Genomic DNA, 23364 nt, shown 5'->3' on the forward strand with positions numbered 1-23364 from the left:
TGGCAGTAGCAGCGCGAGGGGTTTTGTCAGGGGCACAAATAAAACCCCCCACCTCTGAATGACGACCGAGGTCATTTGGTGTTAAGATACGGTCACAGAACCTCTTCATATTCCTTTTTGTCGCGAAAATTCAATCATTGCCGATGTTACATTCGCATGCCACTTCGACTTCCCCTCGACTGCTCGCGATTTGGCAACATGGCGTCGTGGGGGAGGGCAGAGGTCGCAAGCGGGTTTTGATTCCTTACCCGTACTCGGCCGCACCAGGGTCACAAATGGGTACCCGTACCCGGCCGGGTATGGGTAGCCGTTCCCTACCCGTACCCTACCCGAAATGAGTGACAAACGGCTACTCACCAGTGACTCACGGCCTACCCGTACCCGTACCCGGCCGCACCAGGGTCGCAAATGGGTACCCGTACCCGGCCGGGTATGGGTAGCCGTTCCCTACCCGTACCCTACCCGAAATGAGTGACAAACGGCTACTCACCAGTGACTCACGGCCTACCCGTACCCGGCCGCACCAGGGTCGCAAATGGGTACCCGTACCCGGCCGGGTATGGGTAGCCGTTCCCTACCCGTACCCTACCCGAAATGAGTGACAAACGGCTACTCACCAGTGACTCACGGCCTACCCGTACCCGTACCCGGCCACACCAGGATCGCAAACGGCTACCCGTACCAGGCCGGGTACGGGTAGGCGGGTATCGGGTAGGGTACGGGTATCGGGTACCCGGTTGCGACCTCTGGGGAGAGGTACTTGCCAATGCGGTCGCGGATTCTTTATTTATTCCTTCGATCATGGAGAGGGGGCGATCTAAGCCTCAAGTGAGTGCAGGAAGTGAGAACGACAGCCAAAGCTGCAGCGTGTGTACACAATTCTTCGGCGCGTGCCGTGACGGGGCACTGCACGATCCGACCGTGTCCTCGTAGAGCTACATTGGCGTGCGGTTGCCGAACGAACACGTTAATAAGGTCGCGCTCATTACACACACACACACACACAAAGCGCTTGCCAACAAATGAACCGCAAGACTTCGCTGATCTCGTCAAGGGGCATAAACCGTCATCACGCAAACTCCGGGTCACCCTCGCAGCAGCGGATTTTGGCTCGGCCATCAAGCGAAGACGGTGGTCACCGCATCGAGCGCTTTCTGATGCGCTTCTGTGGCCGTCTGGAATGCTCTTCCTTCCGATATTAGGAAGCAGAGGTCGCAAACGGGTTTTGATTCCTTACCCGTAGCCGTACCCGGCCGCACCAGGGTCGCAAAAAGGGTACCCGTACCCGGCCGTACCCGTACCCTACCCGTACCTGGCCGGGTACGGGTAGCCGGTATCGGGTAGAGTACGGGTATCGGGTACCCGGTTGCGACCTCTGTTAGAAAGCCATTGGAGCTGTTGACTTTTAAATTATCTATATTGAAAACGAATTTCTTTAGAACTGTTTTTGTGTTTAAATTGTTGTCCTTCCCCCGCACCTCCGATTATCACGGTTGACTACGTACGGTGCGAAAGAAGTTCAACATACACACGTACAGAAAAAAAGTGATGAGTTTGGCTCAAAGAGTAGAGCAGTTGAATAGACTTGCTCGTCTTCTGACCATCATCACATCCCCGTCATCATCCAAGGTAAATAAAAGTTGACAGTATAATTTACGGATGTTTTATATTATTTTTTCTATTTTGGTGTACTATTTTTGTTATTAGCAATTTGTATTATTTCACAAATTAACTAAGTATACGAACGTTATTTTTTATACATTACAGGATTAATGTTACGAAATATTTTCATATTCTCCTGCTGTATGTTCAGTTGGGCACAGGAATCGAATATCCCCTTTTCCCCCCTAATATAAACATCCCATCTACGTGATCAAGGGTTTTTTTGGGTTAGATCACATGAATGTAAATGCTGTCGTTAATCCCGCCACTACCCGCCACAGCAAATTAGTATGGTTTGTCACGTAAACAATCACCGGCGAAACGTCGTTCTCAAATTGTAAATGTCGTGGGTTCACTCTCCAACACACCAGGTGTGCTGAAATGGCACGTTTTGTGTACGTGTCAAACATTTACTAATTGGCTGTGTCGAGTGGTGGCGGGTTTAACGGCACATTTATATTTTACGCGACCTAACTAAAAAAGAAACCTTCATTATGGAGAATATTGGTCGCGAAAGCCTACGCGTTAAACATCCTAACTAGATTCGCGAACTCTACCTTCGCGCAGCATGTCAAGAACCGAACCCTCGCCGGATGTTGAGCCTTCGCCGTGCGACTGTTTGAGGCGGGGAGCTTAATGTTCGTCCTGCCGTACGTGTCGCGAGAACTAGACTCTCCCAACGACGATAAAGGTAACAACCACTTGGCACACACCGGCACAATTCATTCGCGGACGCACCGCATATCTGAGCGGGATGGCGTAAGCAAGCTCGGAAGTTTGAAATGAAACAAGGCCCGATAATGAGCGTGGGGGGGGGGGGATTTTGGCGGGGTAAAGGGTGTGGGATGGAGGGTGGCAGGTTGATTGGCAGGCCTCGGAGCGGACAAACTCTTGAGTCGGAAAACCACAGGGAAGACCCCGGTGACGATGGGATGGCTCCGGAAGCGGACCGTGGATGGTAATGAGGTGGCTGTGGGATTCCGGCAGGCGGAAGGAAGTGTGGTGGCCGTCGATTGCATGAGCCACGGTGAACCTCTCGATATTGAAGCCAAAACTTGGGCATTGAGCGGAGTTCATGCGAAGCGTGCCCCTTGGGTTGGCAACGTATCTCAGGTCGTGGAAGGGGAATGGCGGACATTGAGCGGTGGTGACACCTGCCTGCGAATGACCTCCCCGGCGAATAAAATCTGACACGAGAAGCTGCCCGCAGCACCGATAGAGGCCACACAGCCCGACCGACATCCGTCTTGTTTTGCGATGAGCGAATTGAAACCGATGCAGGGCATATAAATGTTCATGAACACCATTATTATACAAGAGGTGAACTCTAACGTATATGGACGCGTGGCTATAAATCACCTCTGAATAAAATAAGCCAATGCAACTCACACTGAACATTTAGCAATTTGAAACTGATCCCACAGTGGGTTTTCCTAAACGTTCGGTTCAACAGCGTGGCTCTGATTGATTTGCGACATTTACATTTTTTACTCGAAATTAAAACGCGTTGGCGTCCCCGCCAACACCGACTGGTTAAAATCTTCCAGAAAAATAGCATTCGATCACGGGCCAAAGTGTTTATTACTTGAGATAAAAAAAAAGATAAATGAAAACGGAGGCCCTCCCGCCGTTCGCAATTAAAAAGTCAGAAAAACAAACGTGGGCTGGCGTGGCGTCGCTGCGACGATTTACGAAGTGGACGCGGAGGGTGAAAAAAGCGTGCGCGCACGGGAAACTTGATGCGGGCGCGAGGGTGGGAGAGAGTATTGAAATGGCCGCGGTGTCCATTACTCAGAGTGCCAGAAAGCGTGAAAGCGCGCGAGGACGTGCGTCGAAACCTAAACCAGGAGCCTCCCGCGCCGTTCCAACGCGGCGGCCCAATCGGACTGGGGGAAATAAAAAATAATAAATAAATAAAACGGGCTGAGAATTTTATTTTTTTTATTCGCAGAGGAAACTGCACTGCGTCGTCATAAAACGCGCCGGGCGTCGCGGTCGACGCTCGGGCGCACTTGAAAATCAAATTTCCGATTTGAATAGTCACGGTTTAAATGAGACGTACGAAATTAAACCCTCTTCATCAAGCCTTGCCGCCGCGTCGATCTCGGGGCTTTTGCTTGCCGATTTTATGCCCCCCCCCCCACCACCACCCCTCTTGTTCTGTGATCAGTGCATTGTACCGAGCTCGCGGCGAGTTGAAATAAAATTATTTAAAATATTTAAAATTAGTTTTTTATAAAAATAAGACGTACTGTGCGTACGTTCTGCACGAGCGCGCACGCAAAAGCTCGACGCTAAATGGCCGGGCAGATCTGGAGGTTCCCCGCTTGTCGCTACCGATTGGTACGCGCTATGGAGGTGGGGCAGAAGAAACGTTGCAGGGAACATATACTCTTAGTTCTTTCGGTAAAGTCACGTAGGTAAAAAATGAAGTTAAAATAAATAAAAATAAAACAAGTCACGACGTTTCGGAGGCAACTGAGGACGGAAGCTTGTGTTGCCTCCGAAACGTCGTGATTTTTATAAATATCACGACGTTTCGGCCACAACGCAAGCAGCCGTCCTCAGGTGAAGAACAGGTCTGTCGGAAAGAACAGGTCTGTCGGAAAGACAGCGTCATTCAGACGCTGTCTTTCCGACAGACCTGTTCTTCACCTGAGGACGGCTGCTTGCGTTGTGGCCGAAACATCGTCAGAATTATTTTATTATGTTTTATTTGTATTATTTTATTATTTCCCTTCTACGTGACTTTACTGAAAGAACCAAGAAGATGAATCCCTGTAGTCACGAAAGCTTTAAATCGAAGTTCAAATGTGGTTCAAGGAATGGCCTCGTCAGCCACCTGCGTACCCACAAACCCTGACCGTCATCGCTGTCTGTGGAGGATCATCATCCTCGACTCCGAGGGATACCAGATAACCAATCCGGTATGCGTAGGATTTGACAACCTTAGTATACCACCTTCCCGCCCGACTTACACCACTTCTTGCGAAGCGGACGCCAAAGGCCGGGTCAAGATTATCGATCAGAGTTAGGCCATCGCTGCGTTCCAATTCCACAGCTGACAACAAAAAAAAATTAATGACCGTTCTGAACTACATCATGAATAAGTAAAGATTCGTTTATAGAGTCGCCCAGACATCGTTCGATAAATCCATTATTATAATCTCAAAATGCCGTCAATTACAACTAATTAAAGTAATTAATCGTGCGTTGGCCTCTCGTGGCAAAGATTTACGGGTTCAAATCCAACGGCCGCCCTAGTTACTACCGCGAGTGTAACGACCAAAATACGACGCGCTGGGCCTGCTTCACGCCAGACGTTAAAGATCCCGGTACGTCGTTCCTGAGAAGCAGGCCATCTTTTACCCTTCTATCTGGCAACAAAACTGACACCTTTTGGCGTCATCTGGTCCAACTCCATGTGAGACTAGGCTCTAAGGAAAGCTGTCTCGGGTGTGGACCAATCAACTTCAAGGACAGTGCACATTATCAGAGTTATGTTTTTTGTTTGCATTATGACTGCAGGTATTGTGGTCTATGCAAACATGACTCCTCGTAAAAATGTGTCAGTTTTGTTGCCAGATAGAAGGGTAAAAAAACAATTATCATCTCCTAGCCACCTTGGCAACCCTCTCCGTGTTAATAAACGTATGGGACACATGAATATATAAAATTCGTACGGAAAAAAAGGATCAATCCAGAATTGCAGCAGCGACTCGGTGTTCACGGTTGCACGCGTGGCGACGATGCAGCCGCCCACCCCCCCTACGCCGCTCTCTCCTCTCCCTCTCGAGCGTCGCACGCTCCACTAATGAGCTGGCGCAGCGACGATCCGTAAAACCCCATTACTCAATGAAAACAAAACAACAGACGACAAATAATGGAAAACAAAAAAAAACGCAACGGCGTAAATTTAACATTTCGCAGTGCAGCAGAAAAAGGGCCCAGCGTGCTCGCAAATACCGTGGAATTATCCGCAGCAACAACAACAACAATATTGCAAGCCAGGTCCCCGTGTCTCTTTTGGTTCCATTAGCCGCATCAATTCACACGGGCCACCCGGAGTTGAGAGCGGTCAGCTGCCGATCTGGCAGGCGGACAGAGACCCGATCAATCATCATCCCTCTCCCCCCACGTCACCCGACCGATCGCCTACTCTGCAGCCCTTTAATTAAAAAAATGGGTAATTAAAGGTAAACCACTCGAGCGTCGCCTCTTGAGAATTTGCAGGGCCACGTCGGCGAGAGAAATATACGACGAGGGGCTCGTTCACACGGCAGGGCGCGGCGCGGCACGGCACGGCTCGCTAATATCCCCTGGCAATCGGTCCACTTCTAGATTTGAGGCTTTCGTGACTGCAAGGATTCATACTCTTAGGTTTTTTTTCGGTAAAGTCACGTAGGTAAAAATAAATAAATAATAACATATGAATTTTTTTACATAATAGAAGAAATAATAGAAATAAAATAATAAATCAAGACGTTTCGGAGGCAACACAAGCTTCCGGCACGGCACGGCACGGCTCGCTAATATCCCCTGGCAATCGGTCCACTTCTAGATTTGAGGCTTTCGTGACTGCAAGGATTCATACTCCCAGGTTTTTTTTCAGTAAAGTCACGTAGGTAAAAATAAATAAATAATAACAGATGAATTTTTTTACATAATAGAAGAAATAATAGAAATAAAATAATAAATCACGACGTTTCGGAGGCAACACAAGTCTCCGTCATCAGGTGGGACCGTCACAGCCAGATTTGCTGCATCAAGAGACTTGTGTTGCCTCCGAAACGTCGTGATTTATTATTTTATTTATCTTTAAAGCTTTCATGACTGCAGGAATTCATCTTCTTGGTTCTTTCGGTAAAGTCACGTAGAAGGGAAGTAATAAAATAAAAATAATAAAAGAAATTATTTTATTATGTTTTATTTTTATTATTTTATTACTTCCCTTCTGCGTGACTTTACCGAAAGAACCAAGAAGATATTTTATTTCTATCATTACTTTTATTAATTTTAATTTTATTTTTTACCTACGTGACTTTACCGAAAAAAAACCTGGGAGTAGGATACATTGGCTTACATTTGAATAACCGTTTGGATGCGCATTGGCTTAATAAAAATCACGACGTTTCGGAGGCAACACAAGCTTCCGTCTTCAGGTGGAACCGTCACAGCACGATTGCTGTGACTTTACCAAAAAAACCTAAGAGTACGAATCCGTCCACTCCTTCGCCACGCTCACACAACATTTCTGGACAAAGAACATTTCATCTGAGTGTTTATGGGGAGTTTTTTTTCAATTCGTGAGCGCGCGCGCGTGTGTGCGCGTGTAATCCCATTACGAGAGAGTGTGTCCTTTGCGAAATAAAAAAAACGCGGCGGCACATTCGGCGAAACAAACAAAACATTACGTTTAAAAAAAAAACCTGGCACCGTCAAAATGATCGGTGGCTGCAAATGAAATGGGACGCAAAGTCGCAGCTTGCGAGCGAGGCGACCCGCGTACTTCCACGCAGAGCCGCAGCTGCGTTCACGAAACAAAACGTCCCCCCGACTGACATTGACGCGCCCAGGAGCCAAAACAGCAAAGGCTCCTTGGGAGTAAAAACAAGAGGCAATTGTCTTTACTCGCACGATGTGTTCATATGTGAAAAAAAACATTTACTTTTCGATTTAAAGCTTTCGTGACTGCAGGGATTCATCTTCTTGGTTCTTTCGGTAAAGTCACGTAGAAGGGAAGTAATAAAATAATAAAAATAAAACATAATAAAATAATTCTCACGACGTTTCGGCCACAACGCAAGCAGCCGTCCTCAGGTGGAGAACAGGTCTGTCGAGTAGACAGAGTCTGAAATGACAGACCTGCTCTCCACCTGAGGACGGCTGCTTGCGTTGTGGCCGAAACGTCGTGAGAATTATTTTATTATGTTTTATTTTTATTATTTTACTATTTCCATTCTATGTGACTTTACCGAAAGAACCAAGAAGAAAAATATTTACGTGAAAATATATTTTTTTTCGATTAAAATATTTCACCTGGATCAACCCCCTCGAGGCTTATGATTAAAACTAAACTATCAACCTATTTTATTTTTATTTTACCAGCTAACATGGCTCTCTTTTTTGTCAGAAGCAACCTGACTATCACAAATGATAGCCGAACCAAGTGGCTTGTTATTTTATCGATTAAAATATTTCACACTGGATAAATTGAAAAAAAAACCTCCTTGAGATGTACGTCTGTGCGTGCGTTGAACTTCTTTCGCACCTTACGTAATCAACCGTGCCAATCGGAGGTGCGGGAAATCGTCATTAAAAAAACCCGGAATGCAACGTGGATTTCAAAAGGAGCCGAGGGGGGGGGGGGAAATAAAAAAATACAGCAGATGACATCAGAATTCGTCGTTTCAAACGAACACTTTTAGACTCGTTCCCCGCTGCCAGTACGAGATGCATTCGACAAAAGCGACGACTTCTCCCACGCTCGCCTCAAACAGCAGTCACCCGCAACGCTCAGCAGCAGCAGCAGAGCAGTTCAACACACACACAGCCTGTTCAACACACACACACAGCGGTTCAACACACACACAGCGGTTCAACACACACACACACACAGCAGTTCAACACACACACACACACAGTAGTTCAACACACACACAGTAGTTCAACACACACACACAGCAGTTCAACACACACACACACAGTAGTTCAACACAAACACACAGCAGTTCAACACACACACAGCAGTTCAACACACACACCAGTTCAACACACACACAGCAGTTCAACACACACACACAGCGAGTTCAACACACACACACACAGCAGTTCAACACACACACACACAAGCAGTTCACACACACACACACAGCAGTTCACACACACACACACAGCAGTTCAACACACACACAGCAGTTCAACACACACACACACACAGCAGTTCAACACACACACAGCAGTTCAACACACAACACAGCAGTTCAACACACACACACAGTTCAACACACACACAGCAGTTCAACCACAACACACAGCAGTTCAACCACACACACCACAGGCAGTTCAACACCACACCCACACACAGCAGTTCCACACACACACACACAAGCCTAGGTTTCAACACACACACACAACACGCAGTTCAACACACCCCACAGAGCAGTTCAAACACACACACCCACCACAGCTAGTTTCAACACAACAACACAGCAGTTCACTCACACCCACACAGCTAGTTCAAGCACACACACAGCAGTTCAACACACACACACAGCAGTTCAACACACACAACACAGCAGTTCAACCACACACACCAGCAGTTTCAACCACACACCACACAAGCAGTTTCAACCACACCACACGCAGTTCAACACACACACCACACAGCTAAGTTTCAACACACACACCACAGCAGTTCCAACACACACACAGCTAGTTCAAAACACCCACACAGCATGTTCAACACACAACACACAGCAGTTCAACACACACCACCAACACTGCAAGTCAACACACACACACACACAGCAGTTCAAACACACACACACACAACCACAGCCAATTCAACACACACACACACAGCAGTTCAACACACACACACACAGCAGTTCAACACACACACAGCAGTTTAACACACACACACACAGTAGTTCAACACACACACACAGCAGTTCAACACACACACACACAGCAGTTCAACACACACACACACAGTAGTTCAACACACACACACAGCAGTTCAACACACACACACACACAGCAGTTCAACACACACACACACAGTAGTTCAACACACACACACACACAGCAGTTCAACACACACACACAGCAGTTCAACACACACACACAGCAGTTCAACACACACACACACAGCAGTTCAACACACACACACACAGCAGTTCAACACACACACATTAGCTCAACACACACACAGTATTTCAACACACACACACAGCAGTTCAACACACACACAGCAGTTCAACACACACACACACAGCAGTTCAACACACACACAGCAGTTCAACACACACATACACAGCAGTTCAACACGCACACAACACATCAGTTCAACACACACACACACAGCAGTTCAACACACACACAGCAGTTCCACACACACACAGCAGTTCAACACACACACAGCAGTTCAACACACACACACAGTAGTTCAACATACACACACACACCCCAGTTCCACACACACACAGCAGTTCAACACACACACACAGTCGTTCAACATACACACACACACCCCAGTTCAACACACACACAGTAGCTCAACACACACACAGCAGTTCAACACACACACAGTATATCAACACACACACACAGCAGTTCAACACACACAGCAGTTCAACACACACACACACATCAGTTCAACACACACACAGCAGTTCAACACACACACAACACAGCAGTTCAACACACACACACAGCAGTTCAACACACACACACACAGTAGTTCAACACACACACACAGCAGTTCAACACACACACAGCAGTTCAACACACACACACACAGTTCAACACACACACACACAGCAGTTCAACACACACAGCAGTTCAACACACACACACACCAGTTCAACATACACACAGCAGTTCAACACACACACAACACAGCAGTTCAACACACACACACACACAGCAGTTCAACACACACACACACAGCAGTTCAACACACACACAGCAGTTCAACACACACACACACACACAGTTCAACACACACACACACACAGCAGTTCAACACACACAGCAGTTTCAACACGCACACACACAGCAGTTCAACACACACACACACACAGCAGTTCAGCACACACACAGCAGTTCAACACACACACACACAGCAGTTCAACACACACAGAGCAGTTCAACACACACACAGCAGTTCAACACACAGCAGTTCAACACACACACACACACACACACAGTTCAACACACACACACAGCAGTTCAACACACACACACAGCAGTTCAACACACACACAGCAGTTCAACACACACACACACCACAGTTCAACACACACACACAGCAGTTCAACACACACAGCAGTTCAACACACACACAGCAGTTCAACACACACACACAGCAGTTCAACACACACACACACAGCAGTTCAACACACACACACACAGCAGTTCAACACACACACACACACAACAGTTCAACACACACACAGCAGTTCAACACACACACACACAGCAGTTCAACACACACACACAGCAGTTCAACACACACACACAGCAGTTCAACACACACACACAGCAGTTCAACACACACACACAGCAGTTCAACACACACACAACAGTTCAACACACACACACAGCAGTTCAACACACACACACAACAGTTCAACACGCACACACCAGCAGTTCAACACGCACACACAGCAGTTCAACACACACAGCAGTTCAACACACACACACAACAGTTCAACACACACACACACATCAGTTCAACACACACACACACAGCAGTTCAACACACACAGCAGTTCAACACACACACACAACAGTTCAACACACACACACACACAACAGTTCAACACACACACACAAACAGTTCAACACACACACACAGCAGTTCAACACACACACAGCAGTTCAACACACACACACACAGCAGTTCAACACACACACACACAGCAGTTCCACACACACACACACAACAGTTCAACACACACACACAGCAGTTCAACACACACACACAACAGTTCAACACGCACACAACACATCAGTTCAACACACACACACACAGCAGTTCAACACGCACACACACAGCAGTTCAACACGCACACACACAGCAGTTCAACACACACACACAGCAGTTCAACACACACACAGCAGTTCAACACACACAGTCGCCCACATCGCTCACTACCCACGCCCAACGCCCCCAAGATACGGCAAGTACTTGGAACAGAAGGTCAGGGTTCAAAAGAAGCTCGTGGCTCAGTGTGCTTTACCTGGTAAGGTAGAATTTAACATTTTATTTGGAAATTTTTTTTGTCAGTGATTTGTGTTTCCCTTTCCTCTACTTTGCACTCCCGTCGTGATTTTTACTATTACACGCTTTTTTATTAACTCACTCTGTCTGTTGTTGTATCCTCAAATCTTGTAATTAAATTTGTACCCACTTCCCAATGTGGTATCGACTGCAAACTTGGTATACACATGTCATACTCGTGACAATACTATATTCTATCATTAAAAATAAATGACATATATTTTTTAACATTACTTTTTACATGTTATGTTTCGGCTTGGGTCTAATTGTCCACGCTCAACTCACGTTGGCTGTAAATCACCAGGGCCCCTTACGTTATGCCAAGCTTCGGGGCCACTTCCTGGAGTCGTAGAGTTCTTCCATTACTAGTACGGTACATTTCGATTTAAAGCTTTCGTGACTGCAGGGATTCATCTTCTCGGTTCTTTCGGTAAAGTCACGTAGAAGGGGAATTATGTTATTATGTTTTATTTTTATTATTTTATTACTTCCCTTCTACGTGACTTTACCGAAAGAACCAAGAAGATAGTACGGTACATTTCATTAAAGCGTGTTTTTAAGAAAGTTTTTTTTTTTTTAATATTACTTATTACACTGGTGGTTGTTGTAGCGTTCTTACCCGCCCCTATTGGACATCTCTGAAAAAGAGCTTCATAGCTCATCGGATTCCTCGAGTATAAATAAAGATTCCGATTATAAATCGGGGAAAAAAACAACATTTACGATTCGAGCACTCAAATTAATTCGTCGTGGATTTACTCTCCCAACACACAGTGTGCTGAAGGAGTCACTCATTTACAAGTTTTGTTTACGTGAAGAACCTTACTCATTGGCCGTGCCGAGTGGTGGCGGGTTTAACAACACATTTATATTTCAGCCATCTAATCCAAAAAAAACTTTACTTTGAATAATATTGGTGGTGAAACTGTCATTTACCGACTTAATTCTCTGTAGTTTTTAATATTCACAAGCATACGGCACGATTGTTTCTCCCCGACACTGTCCGTCTCTGTTCCCCACGATTATTTTGCAGCGTCTTCGGCGGTATTCCATTCTTTACGAAGCAAGCACATTTTTATTTTACCAGTTAAGGCCCACTGAGCTACTGAATATCTATTTTTCAGAAGCGACCTGGCCACAAATGATAACTCAACGAAGTCGCTTATCAAAGCGTGGAAATGTATAACGGCCAAGTACTCTAAACGCGTGATGTTGATTCTAAATTCGGAGGGGAAAACAGGAGGACCCGGAGAAAAATCCACACGATCACGGGAAGAGAGACACGCAAACTCCAAATATATAGCTGTCAGGGTCGAGATAGAACCATCCCCTTCTCGGGATGCCGGTGAAGTCGAGAAGCCGTTTTATTTTTGCTTAAAGACGGGGGGCGCCTTTTCTGGCACAAAAATCTGCCACCCAAAGCACCATCCCGGCGAAGTTCACCGTCTAGCGTCCACCATCCACCGTCCCATATCCACTGTCCCATGTCCACTGTCCCATGTCCACCTTCCCATGTCCACCATTCCATGTCCACCGTTCCATGTCCACCGTTCCCCATCGCACCATCCCCCGTCCACCATCCCATATCCACCGTCCCCTTTCTACCATCCCCCATCCACCATCCCATATCCACCATCCCATATCCACCATCCCCTTTCCACCGTTCCCAATCCACCATCCCCAGTCCACCATCCCATATCCACCGTCCCTTTTCCACCATCTCCCGTCCACCATCCCCCGTCCACCATCCCATATCCACCCTCCCCTATCCACCATCCCATATCCACCGTCCCCTATCCACCATCCCATATCCACCATCCCATATCCACCGTCCCCTATCCACCATCCCATATCCACCATCCCATATCCACCGTCCCCTTTCCACCATCCCCCGTCCACCATCCCATATCCACCGTTCCCCATCCACCATCCCCTATCCACCATCCCCCGTCCACCATCCCATATCCACCATCCCCTATCCACCATCCCATATCCACCGTCCCCTTTCCACCATCCCCTATCCACCATCCCATATCCACCGTCCCCTATCCACCATCCCCTGTCCACCATCCCATATCCACCGTTCCCCATCCACCATCCCCTATCCACCATCCCATATCCACCGTCCCCTTTCCACCATCCCCTATCCACCATCCCATATCCACCGTTCCCCGTCCACCATCCCATATCCACCGTCCCCTTTCCACCATCCCCTATCCACCATCCCATATCCACCGTCCCCTTTCTGTATCCCATATCCACCATCTCATATCCACCGTCCCCTTTCCACCATCCCCTGTCCACCATCCCATATCCACCGTTCCCCATCCACCATCCCCTATCCACCATCCCATATCCACCATCCCATATCCACCATCCCCCGTCCACCATCCCATATCCACCGTTCCCTTACCACCATGCCCCGTCCACCATCCCATATCCACCATCCCATATCCACCGTCCCCTTTCCACCATCCCATATCCACCGTCCCCTTTCCACCATCCCATATCCACCATCCCATATCCACCGTCCCCTTTCCACCATCCCCCGTCCACCATCCCATATCCACCGTCCCCTTTCCACCATCCCATATCCACCGTCCCCTGTCCACCATCCCATATCCACCGTCCCCTTTCCACCATCCCATATCCACCGTCCCCTTTCCACCATCCCCATATCCACCGTCCCCTTTCCACCATCCCATATCCACCGTCCCCTGTCCACCATCCCATATCCACCGTCCCCTTTCCACCATCCCATATCCACCGTCCCCTTTCCACCATCCCATATCCACCGTCCCCTTTCCACCATGCCCCGTCCAGCGTCCCGCGTCCCGGTGCAGCGTCCCCCCCCCACCGCCCCGCTCACCGGATTCCTCCTCTTGCGGCGGCGAATGCGCAGCATCTCCTTGTGCTGGCGAGACACGAAGTTGACGGCGGCGTACTCCAGCAGCGCCGAGAACACGAACAGCAGGCATACGGCCATCCAGATGTCGATGGCCTTCACGTACGACACCTGCACGCGCGCGCGCGACGTGGGAGAGGGGGGGGTGGGACAGGGGAAAGGCATCGTGCAATGAACGCGTGCACCTCAACAGCCGCTCGGAACTACGCGACGCGCGGTTGAACGTGGAGGCTTTGGCGAGCAATATTATTGACGGTTTTGCGGTGTCGGATCGCGTCGCGTGAGTGTAGGCGCGTCCTACTGCCCACCTCCGCCCGACGCGGCCGATCAAGCAAGGGTTTGCCGCGCGAACAAAACGTGCCAATTTGTTACGACACTCTTCATGCGCTTTGGTTCTTTCGGTAAAGTCACGTAGGTAATAAAAAATAATAAAAGTAAAAATTTTTAATAAAATACTAAATAAAATAAATTAAATCACGACGTTTCGGGCGCAACACGAGTGTTCGTCATCAGGCGGGACCACCACAGCCAGAGCAACTGCTGGAATGGGTAAGAGAGCTACAGTGAAACAAGACGCTATATAAATAAGAGAGGGGGGGGGGTCGCGTAGTGGGGGGCAACACTATTCACTCGTTATGCGCGAACTTGGTGTCCGCGATTTAGGCGCTCCGCGAATCGCATCTGGAACTCTACACGACGACTGCTGCATCAAGAGGGAAAGAAATCGAAGCGAGATAAAGTGACGAGAGATAAAGTGATGAGAGATAAAGTGATGAGAGATAAAGTGACGAGAGATAAAGTGACGAGAGATAAAGTGACGAGAGATGAAGTGACGAGAGATACAGTGATGAGAGATAAAGTGATGAGAGATAAAGTGATGAGAGATAAAGTGACGAGAGATAAAGTGATGAGAGATAAAGTGATGAGAGATAAAGTGATGAGAGATAAAGTGACGAGAGATAAAGTGGTGAGAGATAAAGTGATGAGAGATGAAGTGACGAGAGATACAGTGATGAGAGATAAAGTGATGAGAGATAAAGTGACGAGAGATAAAGTGATGAGAGATAAAGTGACGAGGGAAAATGTGATGCGAGAAGAGGTTTCCTATGATAATTTCCATCTATTTAATAGCTTATTTACGTATTTATTTCACGTAATTCATTAAAAAGATGGGTTGTCGTAGGCCAACATCATCATCCGCAAAATTTGCGTCTCCGCAACGTATCCGCCGTCGCGAATGTCGCTTGCACTTCAGCACCCCTGGTTGTGTTCAGAGAGCAAACCCCACAAACATAAATAAATGACGTCACGCGATTGTGGATAATTTTTGACCCCCCCCCCCCTCAAATATGACGTCACAAAGCTCTGCCCCCCCCCCCAAAACCATATCTCCATTTTGAAAATAAAACATGCTTCAAATCGCTTTAAACTATTGTCATTGTAGTGCGTATTTAATGTGGCGCTGCACTCTGATGTTGTAGGAGAAAACATTTATTACGAAGTATATTTCATTAAGTAGAACGTATTGTCTATGTTTATTTAAAGTTACGCATTTTAATGTGACGTCACGTTTCTCTAACCCCCCCCCCCCCCCCCCCCCCCCTTGTCACACATCGTCACAAATGTCTAACCCCCCCCCTCCCCCAGGAGCGTGACGTCATTTATGACGGCCCCTAAAAGGCGCTTCACGTTGTCGCTGGCGACTACGGCAACCAGCGTCGTCGTCAACAGGCGACTGGCAAAATCGCGACGTTTCCTCGTGTCAACATGCGCACTTTGAGCTTCTTTCGCACCGCACATAGCCAACCGTGCTACTCGGAGGTGCGGTGGAAGGACAACAATAAAGACAAATAGAGCAAGGCGATGTCATCACTGTGCACCTATCCCTACCTGTATATTCATTTATTTTACCAGGTAAGGCCCACCGAGCTATTAGCTTCTTTCGCAGAAGCGACCTGACCACAACTGACATCTCAACGAAGGGGCTCATCCTCGCCATGTGGACATTTGAACCTGATGGCGGTGACCCCGGGGTCACATAAGCCGCAGGCTCTCGCATGAACTGCGTTGCGAAGTCGTTTTACGTCTGTTGAAGGCGAGCGATACGGCGAGCTATTCCTCTCGACGAGCTCTACACGATGCGCTGATCAAAGTTACAAAGTTGTATTTCTTCTGCGCATTCGTCCTAGCTGCTGCGCTCGGACGACATGACAACAGAATGATCAGCGCCAGGTGGGTCGCGGCGTTTATGTGCGCGGTGGGACGGAGTCGCCAAAAGTAAATTCATCTTCTTGGTTTTTTCGGTAAAGTCACGTAGAAGAGAAGTAATAAAATAATAAAAATAAAACATAATAAAATAAAATAATTCTCACGACGTTTCGGCTACAACGCAAGCAGCCGGCTGCTTGCGTTGTGGCCGAAACGTCGTGAGAATTATTTTATTATGTTTTATTTTAATTATTTTATTACTTCCCTTCTACGTGACTTAAGATGAATCCCTGCAGTCACGAAAGCTTTAAATCGAAAAATAAATTCGTTAATTACGATTTTGACCGGAGAAAAAAATCCACGCGACCATAGGGGGAACACGCCAACTCCAAATATACAGCGTGCGTCAGGATCAGGATCGAACGCACGACCTCCAGGCGTGGCAGGCGAGGGAGATAACATCTCGCCACCGTGGCACCCCTTGGAAGAAGGGTACATGGAAGAAGCCGGGCAGTGACAGACTCAATGATGGTTGTAGTGCTGAATAATAGTACATATTCAACCAGTTGAAAAATATAAATACAGGGCCCAGAACCTCTGGGACAACCATCTTGTTAATTGCATGAGATCCCCCTGAATTACCAAGTGCAGAGCTTTCATTCCCCATGTGTTAGCCACTGCCACCCAACCCTCCACCTGTTCTGCACCCCTCTTTGTAGTCCCCTCAAGGGACATAAGCCATCGTCACGCGAACTCCGATCACCCTCGCAGTAGCAGCAGCTTTTGACTCAGCCATCGAACAAAGATGGTGGTCACCGCATCGCGGTGCTTTCAGATGCGCTTCTGCGGCCGTCTGGAACGCTCTTCCCTTCCGATATGAGGAAGCCATTGGAGATATGCACTTTTAAATAAGCTCGGGGTGGTGAACGTCTGGCCCGGGGGGCCGTATAAGGCCCGCAAAATCATTTTGTCTGGCCCTGCCCAGGCAACCGCATGACTGGAAATTCAATAAATCTAGGAGCTTTTTTCATAGCAACATAAATTTAATTTTGTATGGCCCGCGAATGATGTTATGCCCTTGGCAGAACAAAGGCAACCGATTTATTTAGCACTGATTTTTTTTGTTAACCTACGTGCAGTGCGAAAGAAGTTCAACAAACATACTGCTCATAGACTCAACACTGCCCATAGACTCAACACTGCTCATAGACTCAACACTGCCCATAGACTCAACACTGCCCATAGACTCAACACTGCTCATAGACTCAACACTGCCCATAGACTCAACACTGCCCATAGACTCAACACTGCCCATAGACTCAACACTGCCCATAGACTCAACACTGCTCATAGACTCAACACTGCCCATAGACTCAACACTGCCCATAGACTCAACACTGCCCATAGACTCAACACTGCCCATAGACCCAACACTGCCCATAGACTCAACACTGCCCATAGACTCAACACTGCCCATAGACTTACACTGCCCATAGACTTACACTGCCCATAGACTCAACACTGCTCATAGACTTACACTGCCCATAGACTAACACTGCCCATAGACTTACACTGCCCATAGACACAACACTGCCCATAGACACAACACTACCCATAGACTCAACACTGCCCATAGACTTACACTACCCATAGACTAACACTACCCATAGACTAACACTACCCATAGACTAACACTGCCCATAGACTCAACACTGCCCATAGACACAACACTACCCATAGACTCAACACTGCCCATAGACTCAACACTACCCATAGACTCAACACTACCCATAGACTAACACTGCCCATAGACTCAACACTACCCATAGACTAACACTACCCATAGACTAACACTGCCCATAGACTCAACACTGCCCATAGACTCAACACTACCCATAGACTAACACTACCCATAGACTCAACACTGCCCATAGACTCAACACTGCCCATAGACTCAACACTGCCCATAGACTCAACACTGCCCATAGACTCAACACTACCCATAGACTAACACTGCCCATAGACTTACACTACCCATAGACTAACACTGCCCATAGACTCAACACTACCCATAGACTAACACTGCCCATAGACTTAACACTACCCATAGACTCAACACTGCCCATAGACTTAACACTACCCATAGACTTACACTACCCATAGACTAACACTGCCCATAGACTCAACACTACCCATAGACTTACACTACCCATAGACTAACACTGCCCATAGACTTAACACTACCCATAGACTTACACTACCCATAGACTAACACTGCCCATAGACTCAACACTACCCATAGACTCAACACTACCCATAGACTTACACTACCCATAGACTAACACTGCCCATAGACTTAACACTACCCATAGACTCAACACTACCCATAGACTCAACACTGCCCATAGACTCAACACTGCCCATAGACTCAACACTACCCATAGACTCAACACTACCCATAGACTCAACACTACCCATAGACTCAACACTACCCATAGACTCAACACTGCCCATAGACTCAACACTACCCATAGACTCAACACTACCCATAGACTCAACACTGCCCATAGACTCAACACTGCCCATAGACTCAACACTGCCCATAGACTTACACTACCCATAGACTCAACACTACCCATAGACTCAACACTGCCCATAGACTTACACTACCCATAGACTCAACACTACCCATAGACTCAACACTACCCATATACTCAACACTACCCATAGACTCAACACTGCCCATAGACTCAACACTACCCATAGACTCAACACTACCCATAGACTCAACACTGCCCATAGACTTACACTGCCCATAGACTCAACACTACCCATAGACTCAACACTACCCATAGACTAACACTGCCCATAGACTAACACTGCCCATAGACTCAACACTACCCATAGACTCAACACTGCCCATAGACTTACACTACCCATAGACTCAACACTACCCATAGACTAACACTGCCCATAGACTAACACTGCCCATAGACTCAACACTACCCATAGACTCAACACTGCCCATAGACTAACACTGCCCATAGACTCAACACTACCCATAGACTCAACACTGCCCATAGACTTACACTACCCATAGACTCAACACTACCCATAGACTCAACACTACCCATATACTCAACACTACCCATAGACTCAACACTGCCCATAGACTCAACACTACCCATAGACTTGTAATAAAAGGACTCAGACGCTTCTCTCTGACTCCGTGTCCTTTATTTGGGGTTCGCGTTCTCCTTCCCACACGGCACTCCTCCTGAGACTCTCTCCCTGGCAGCCCCACATCTGCCTTCGCTCCCGTAGCCTTCCACGCTCCTGCAGCTCTGCTGCAGGCTCTTGGTACAGCCCTCTGGCTGCTCCCCCAGCAGCTCCATCTCTGCTCCCTGTTCCTCCGTGCGTGGCGATCGCGCCACCTCCCAATGTCAGCCCTTCGTGGCCTCTATGGCTATCTCGCCATTTCCTACCTCAGCCCTTCGTGGCCTCTGTGGCTATCTCGCCATTTCCTACCTCAGCCCTTCGTGGCCTCTGTGGCTATCTCGCCATTTCCTACCTCAGCCCTTCGTGGCCTCTGTGGCTATCTCGCCATTTCCTACCTCAGCCCTTCGTGGCCTCTGTGGCTATCTCGCCATCTCCAACCTCAATCCTCCACTCTCTTCCACCCCGCTGGCTGGCGCCGTCATGAGCCCCTCAGCCACCAGGCTGAGGCACGGCGACCACCCAACGTGTTCACCACCCTTCACTCCCCCGACTGACCCAGATAGCTTCCTGTCTCCCCGCTATAACTTCTCCCCCACGTCACCCTGACTCCTCCCTCTCGGATCGTCATATCCACCCCGCCCATTTACGCCCGCATTACAGACTTAACACTGCTCATAGACTCAACACTACCCATAGACTTAACACTATCCATAGACTCAACACTACCCATAGACTCAACACTACCCATAGACTTAACACTGCTCATAGACTCAACACTGCCCATAGACTTACACTACCCATAGACTCAACACTACCCATAGACTCCACACTATCCATAGACTCAACACTGCCCATAGACTCAACACTACCCATAGACTTAACACTGCTCATAGACTCAACACTGCCCATAGACTCAACACTGCCCATAGACTTACACTACCCATAGACTCAACACTACCCATAGACTCAACACCACCCTTAGACTCAACACTACCCATAGACTCAACACTACCCATAGACTCAACACTGCCCATAGACTCAACACTACCCATAGAGTCAACACTACCCATAGACTAACACTGCCCATAGACTCAACACTGCCCATAGACTCAACACTACCCATAGACTCAACACTACCCATAGACTAACACTGCCCATAGACTCAACACTACCCTTAGACTCAACACTACCCATAGACTCAACACTACCCATAGACTCAACACTGCCCATAGACTCAACACTACCCATAGACTCAACACTACCCATAGACTAACACTGCCCATAGACTCAACACTGCCCATAGACTAACACTACCCATAGACTCAACACTGCCCATAGACTCAACACTACCCATAGACTCAACACTGCCCATAGACTCAACACCGCCAATAGGCTCAACACTGAACCTACCATACAAGAGGAGAATGGCCAATTCCAAGGATAGGCTCTGTAATTAAGGACCTTTACGAGCTGTTACACCGGGCAGAAGGTTTCTTGTTTGAAGTGTGCCGTGTGTCGGAAAACGTGAACGTTTTAATTTTAATTAAAAAAAAATTCTTTTGTTAAAAGCTTGCAATTATTTTACTGCGATTTTCTTTTTTTATATTACATTTTCAATAAAACCTCACTGAAACAATCAGATACAATTTCTCATACGCCTAACACGTCAGGAAGGATACACACAAGCTAACGATCATCCGAAATGTAATCGAAACCAACCAAACCTTCAGCAATGTCAACAATTCGCGTCAACAATTGACACCACCACCACCGCCATCATCATCAACACAACACTGGCAGTTGCGAAAACAGCCTCGCTAAGTTTGTTTGTAACAGCATGCAATCCCCCTACGTCCCGTGCTCGCAATTAACACCGAGCGATGACAGACGTTTGAAATTCGCGGATAAAAAGGCGCAAAATAGCTGAGTCTGCGGGGATGCTAATTAAACTCAACCTGGGACGCGCGCACAAATGGATTGCCTCTGCTGCTGCTGTAGCCATCATCAGCAGACACAGCTTCTAAATGACCTGGCATCTAATTGCTCCCAAGAGCAGCTCTCGTTAACCCCGCCAGTAGTACAAGCACTAACCCACCGAGGGTGGAGTTGCGAACACTCAATTGGCTAATGATGACCCTCCCACGGCACAGATGACTCTACCCCCCCCCCACACACATCCGAGATGGAGGATTGCGTGAACGGCACCGGCCGTTTTAGCGGAATGTTTCCAAAGTCTGACGCTGTTTAAATGTCAATGCGTGCGCTCGTAAACTGGCGAACCGTAATGATCGAGAGTTCAAGTGGCTGTGCATATTCCTTTGGTTCTTTCAGTAAAGTCACGTAGATTGAAAATTGAATTAATAAGAAAATAAAAAATATAAAAAAATAAAAACGACGTTTTGATCACAACACAAGCGGTCGTCATCAGGCGGAGATGATGACCCTCTTTTTATTTTTTAATTATATATTTTTTATTTATTTTTCTATTTACGTGACTTTAGCGAAAGAACCAAAGGAATATGAATTCCTGCAGTCACGAAATTTTAAAGTCAAAATTTGACTGTACGTAACTTGCGTGAGGGTGTATGCAAAAGCGAACCGCAATAATTGACTGCATCTGCCGTCGCGTTCAGTGCAAGCCGACAGCCCTGCCGTTAATAGCCGCCGTCACCCATTGGTCAGCTGCCAAGGGGGTTAATTGCTGTCGAGTTCAGACGGCGACCTCGACGTGCGATTGGCTGCCTGCCTGGGGCTCGCTGAATTTGTGGGGCGTGAGCGGAATGCGCCAATTGGCTGAATGGGATGAAAGGCTCAGGCCGGAGAAATTTAAGAAGAAATTGGCGGGGGGGGGGGCAGAGGAGACCCATTGAAGGATGGAGGGAGGGATTGACTGGCTGAACGGAAATATTCGGTCTGGAAGGTTTAAGAAGCCATGGTTGGCTACGTACGGTGCGAAAGAAGATCAGCATACGTGTGTACGACTACGCGGCCGAGGCCTGTGAGCTTGCAGGATTATTTCTGTTATTATTGCTGTTATTATTGCTGTTATTATTGCTGTTATTATTGCTGTTATTATTGCTGCTGCACAGCGATTATCGATCTGGAGCAATTCCTCGTTTAACTGTGATTAAGATGCGTTCCTGACAAGTGCCGTGTTGAGTGAAAACGCGTTAGGCGAGAACAATTCCCCCGTAAGAAACGATGTAAAATATACGCACACGCAGTGAGATGCAAATATTTGTGTGTGTTGAACGTCTTTCGCACCGTACGTAGTCAGCCGTGCTAATCAGAGGTGCAGTGTTGAGTCTATGGGCAGTGTTGAGTCTATGGGCAGTGTTGAGTCTATGGGCAGTGTTGAGTC

At 47.6% G+C, this 23364-nt stretch overlaps 1 protein-coding gene across 3 annotated transcripts in view; it reads right to left on the reverse strand.

Annotated features, from left to right (window-relative positions):
• The window catches only part of LOC133357684 (glycine receptor subunit alpha-2-like), a 140121-nt gene that overhangs the window by 12658 nt on the left and 104099 nt on the right, over positions 1-23364 (reverse strand). For all 3 annotated transcript variants that reach the window (XM_061575775.1, XM_061575777.1, XM_061575776.1), the window contains exon 8: positions 14541-14687. In XM_061575775.1, the coding sequence (XP_061431759.1) occupies positions 14541-14687 (147 nt within the window). The remainder of the gene's footprint in view (positions 1-14540; positions 14688-23364) is intronic.

Source organism: Lethenteron reissneri, chromosome 59, assembly GCF_015708825.2.
Source record: "Lethenteron reissneri isolate LAM-NWPU_2019-01 chromosome 59, ASM1570882v1, whole genome shotgun sequence".
In the NCBI taxonomy this organism is placed as follows: Eukaryota; Metazoa; Chordata; class Hyperoartia; order Petromyzontiformes; family Petromyzontidae; genus Lethenteron; species Lethenteron reissneri.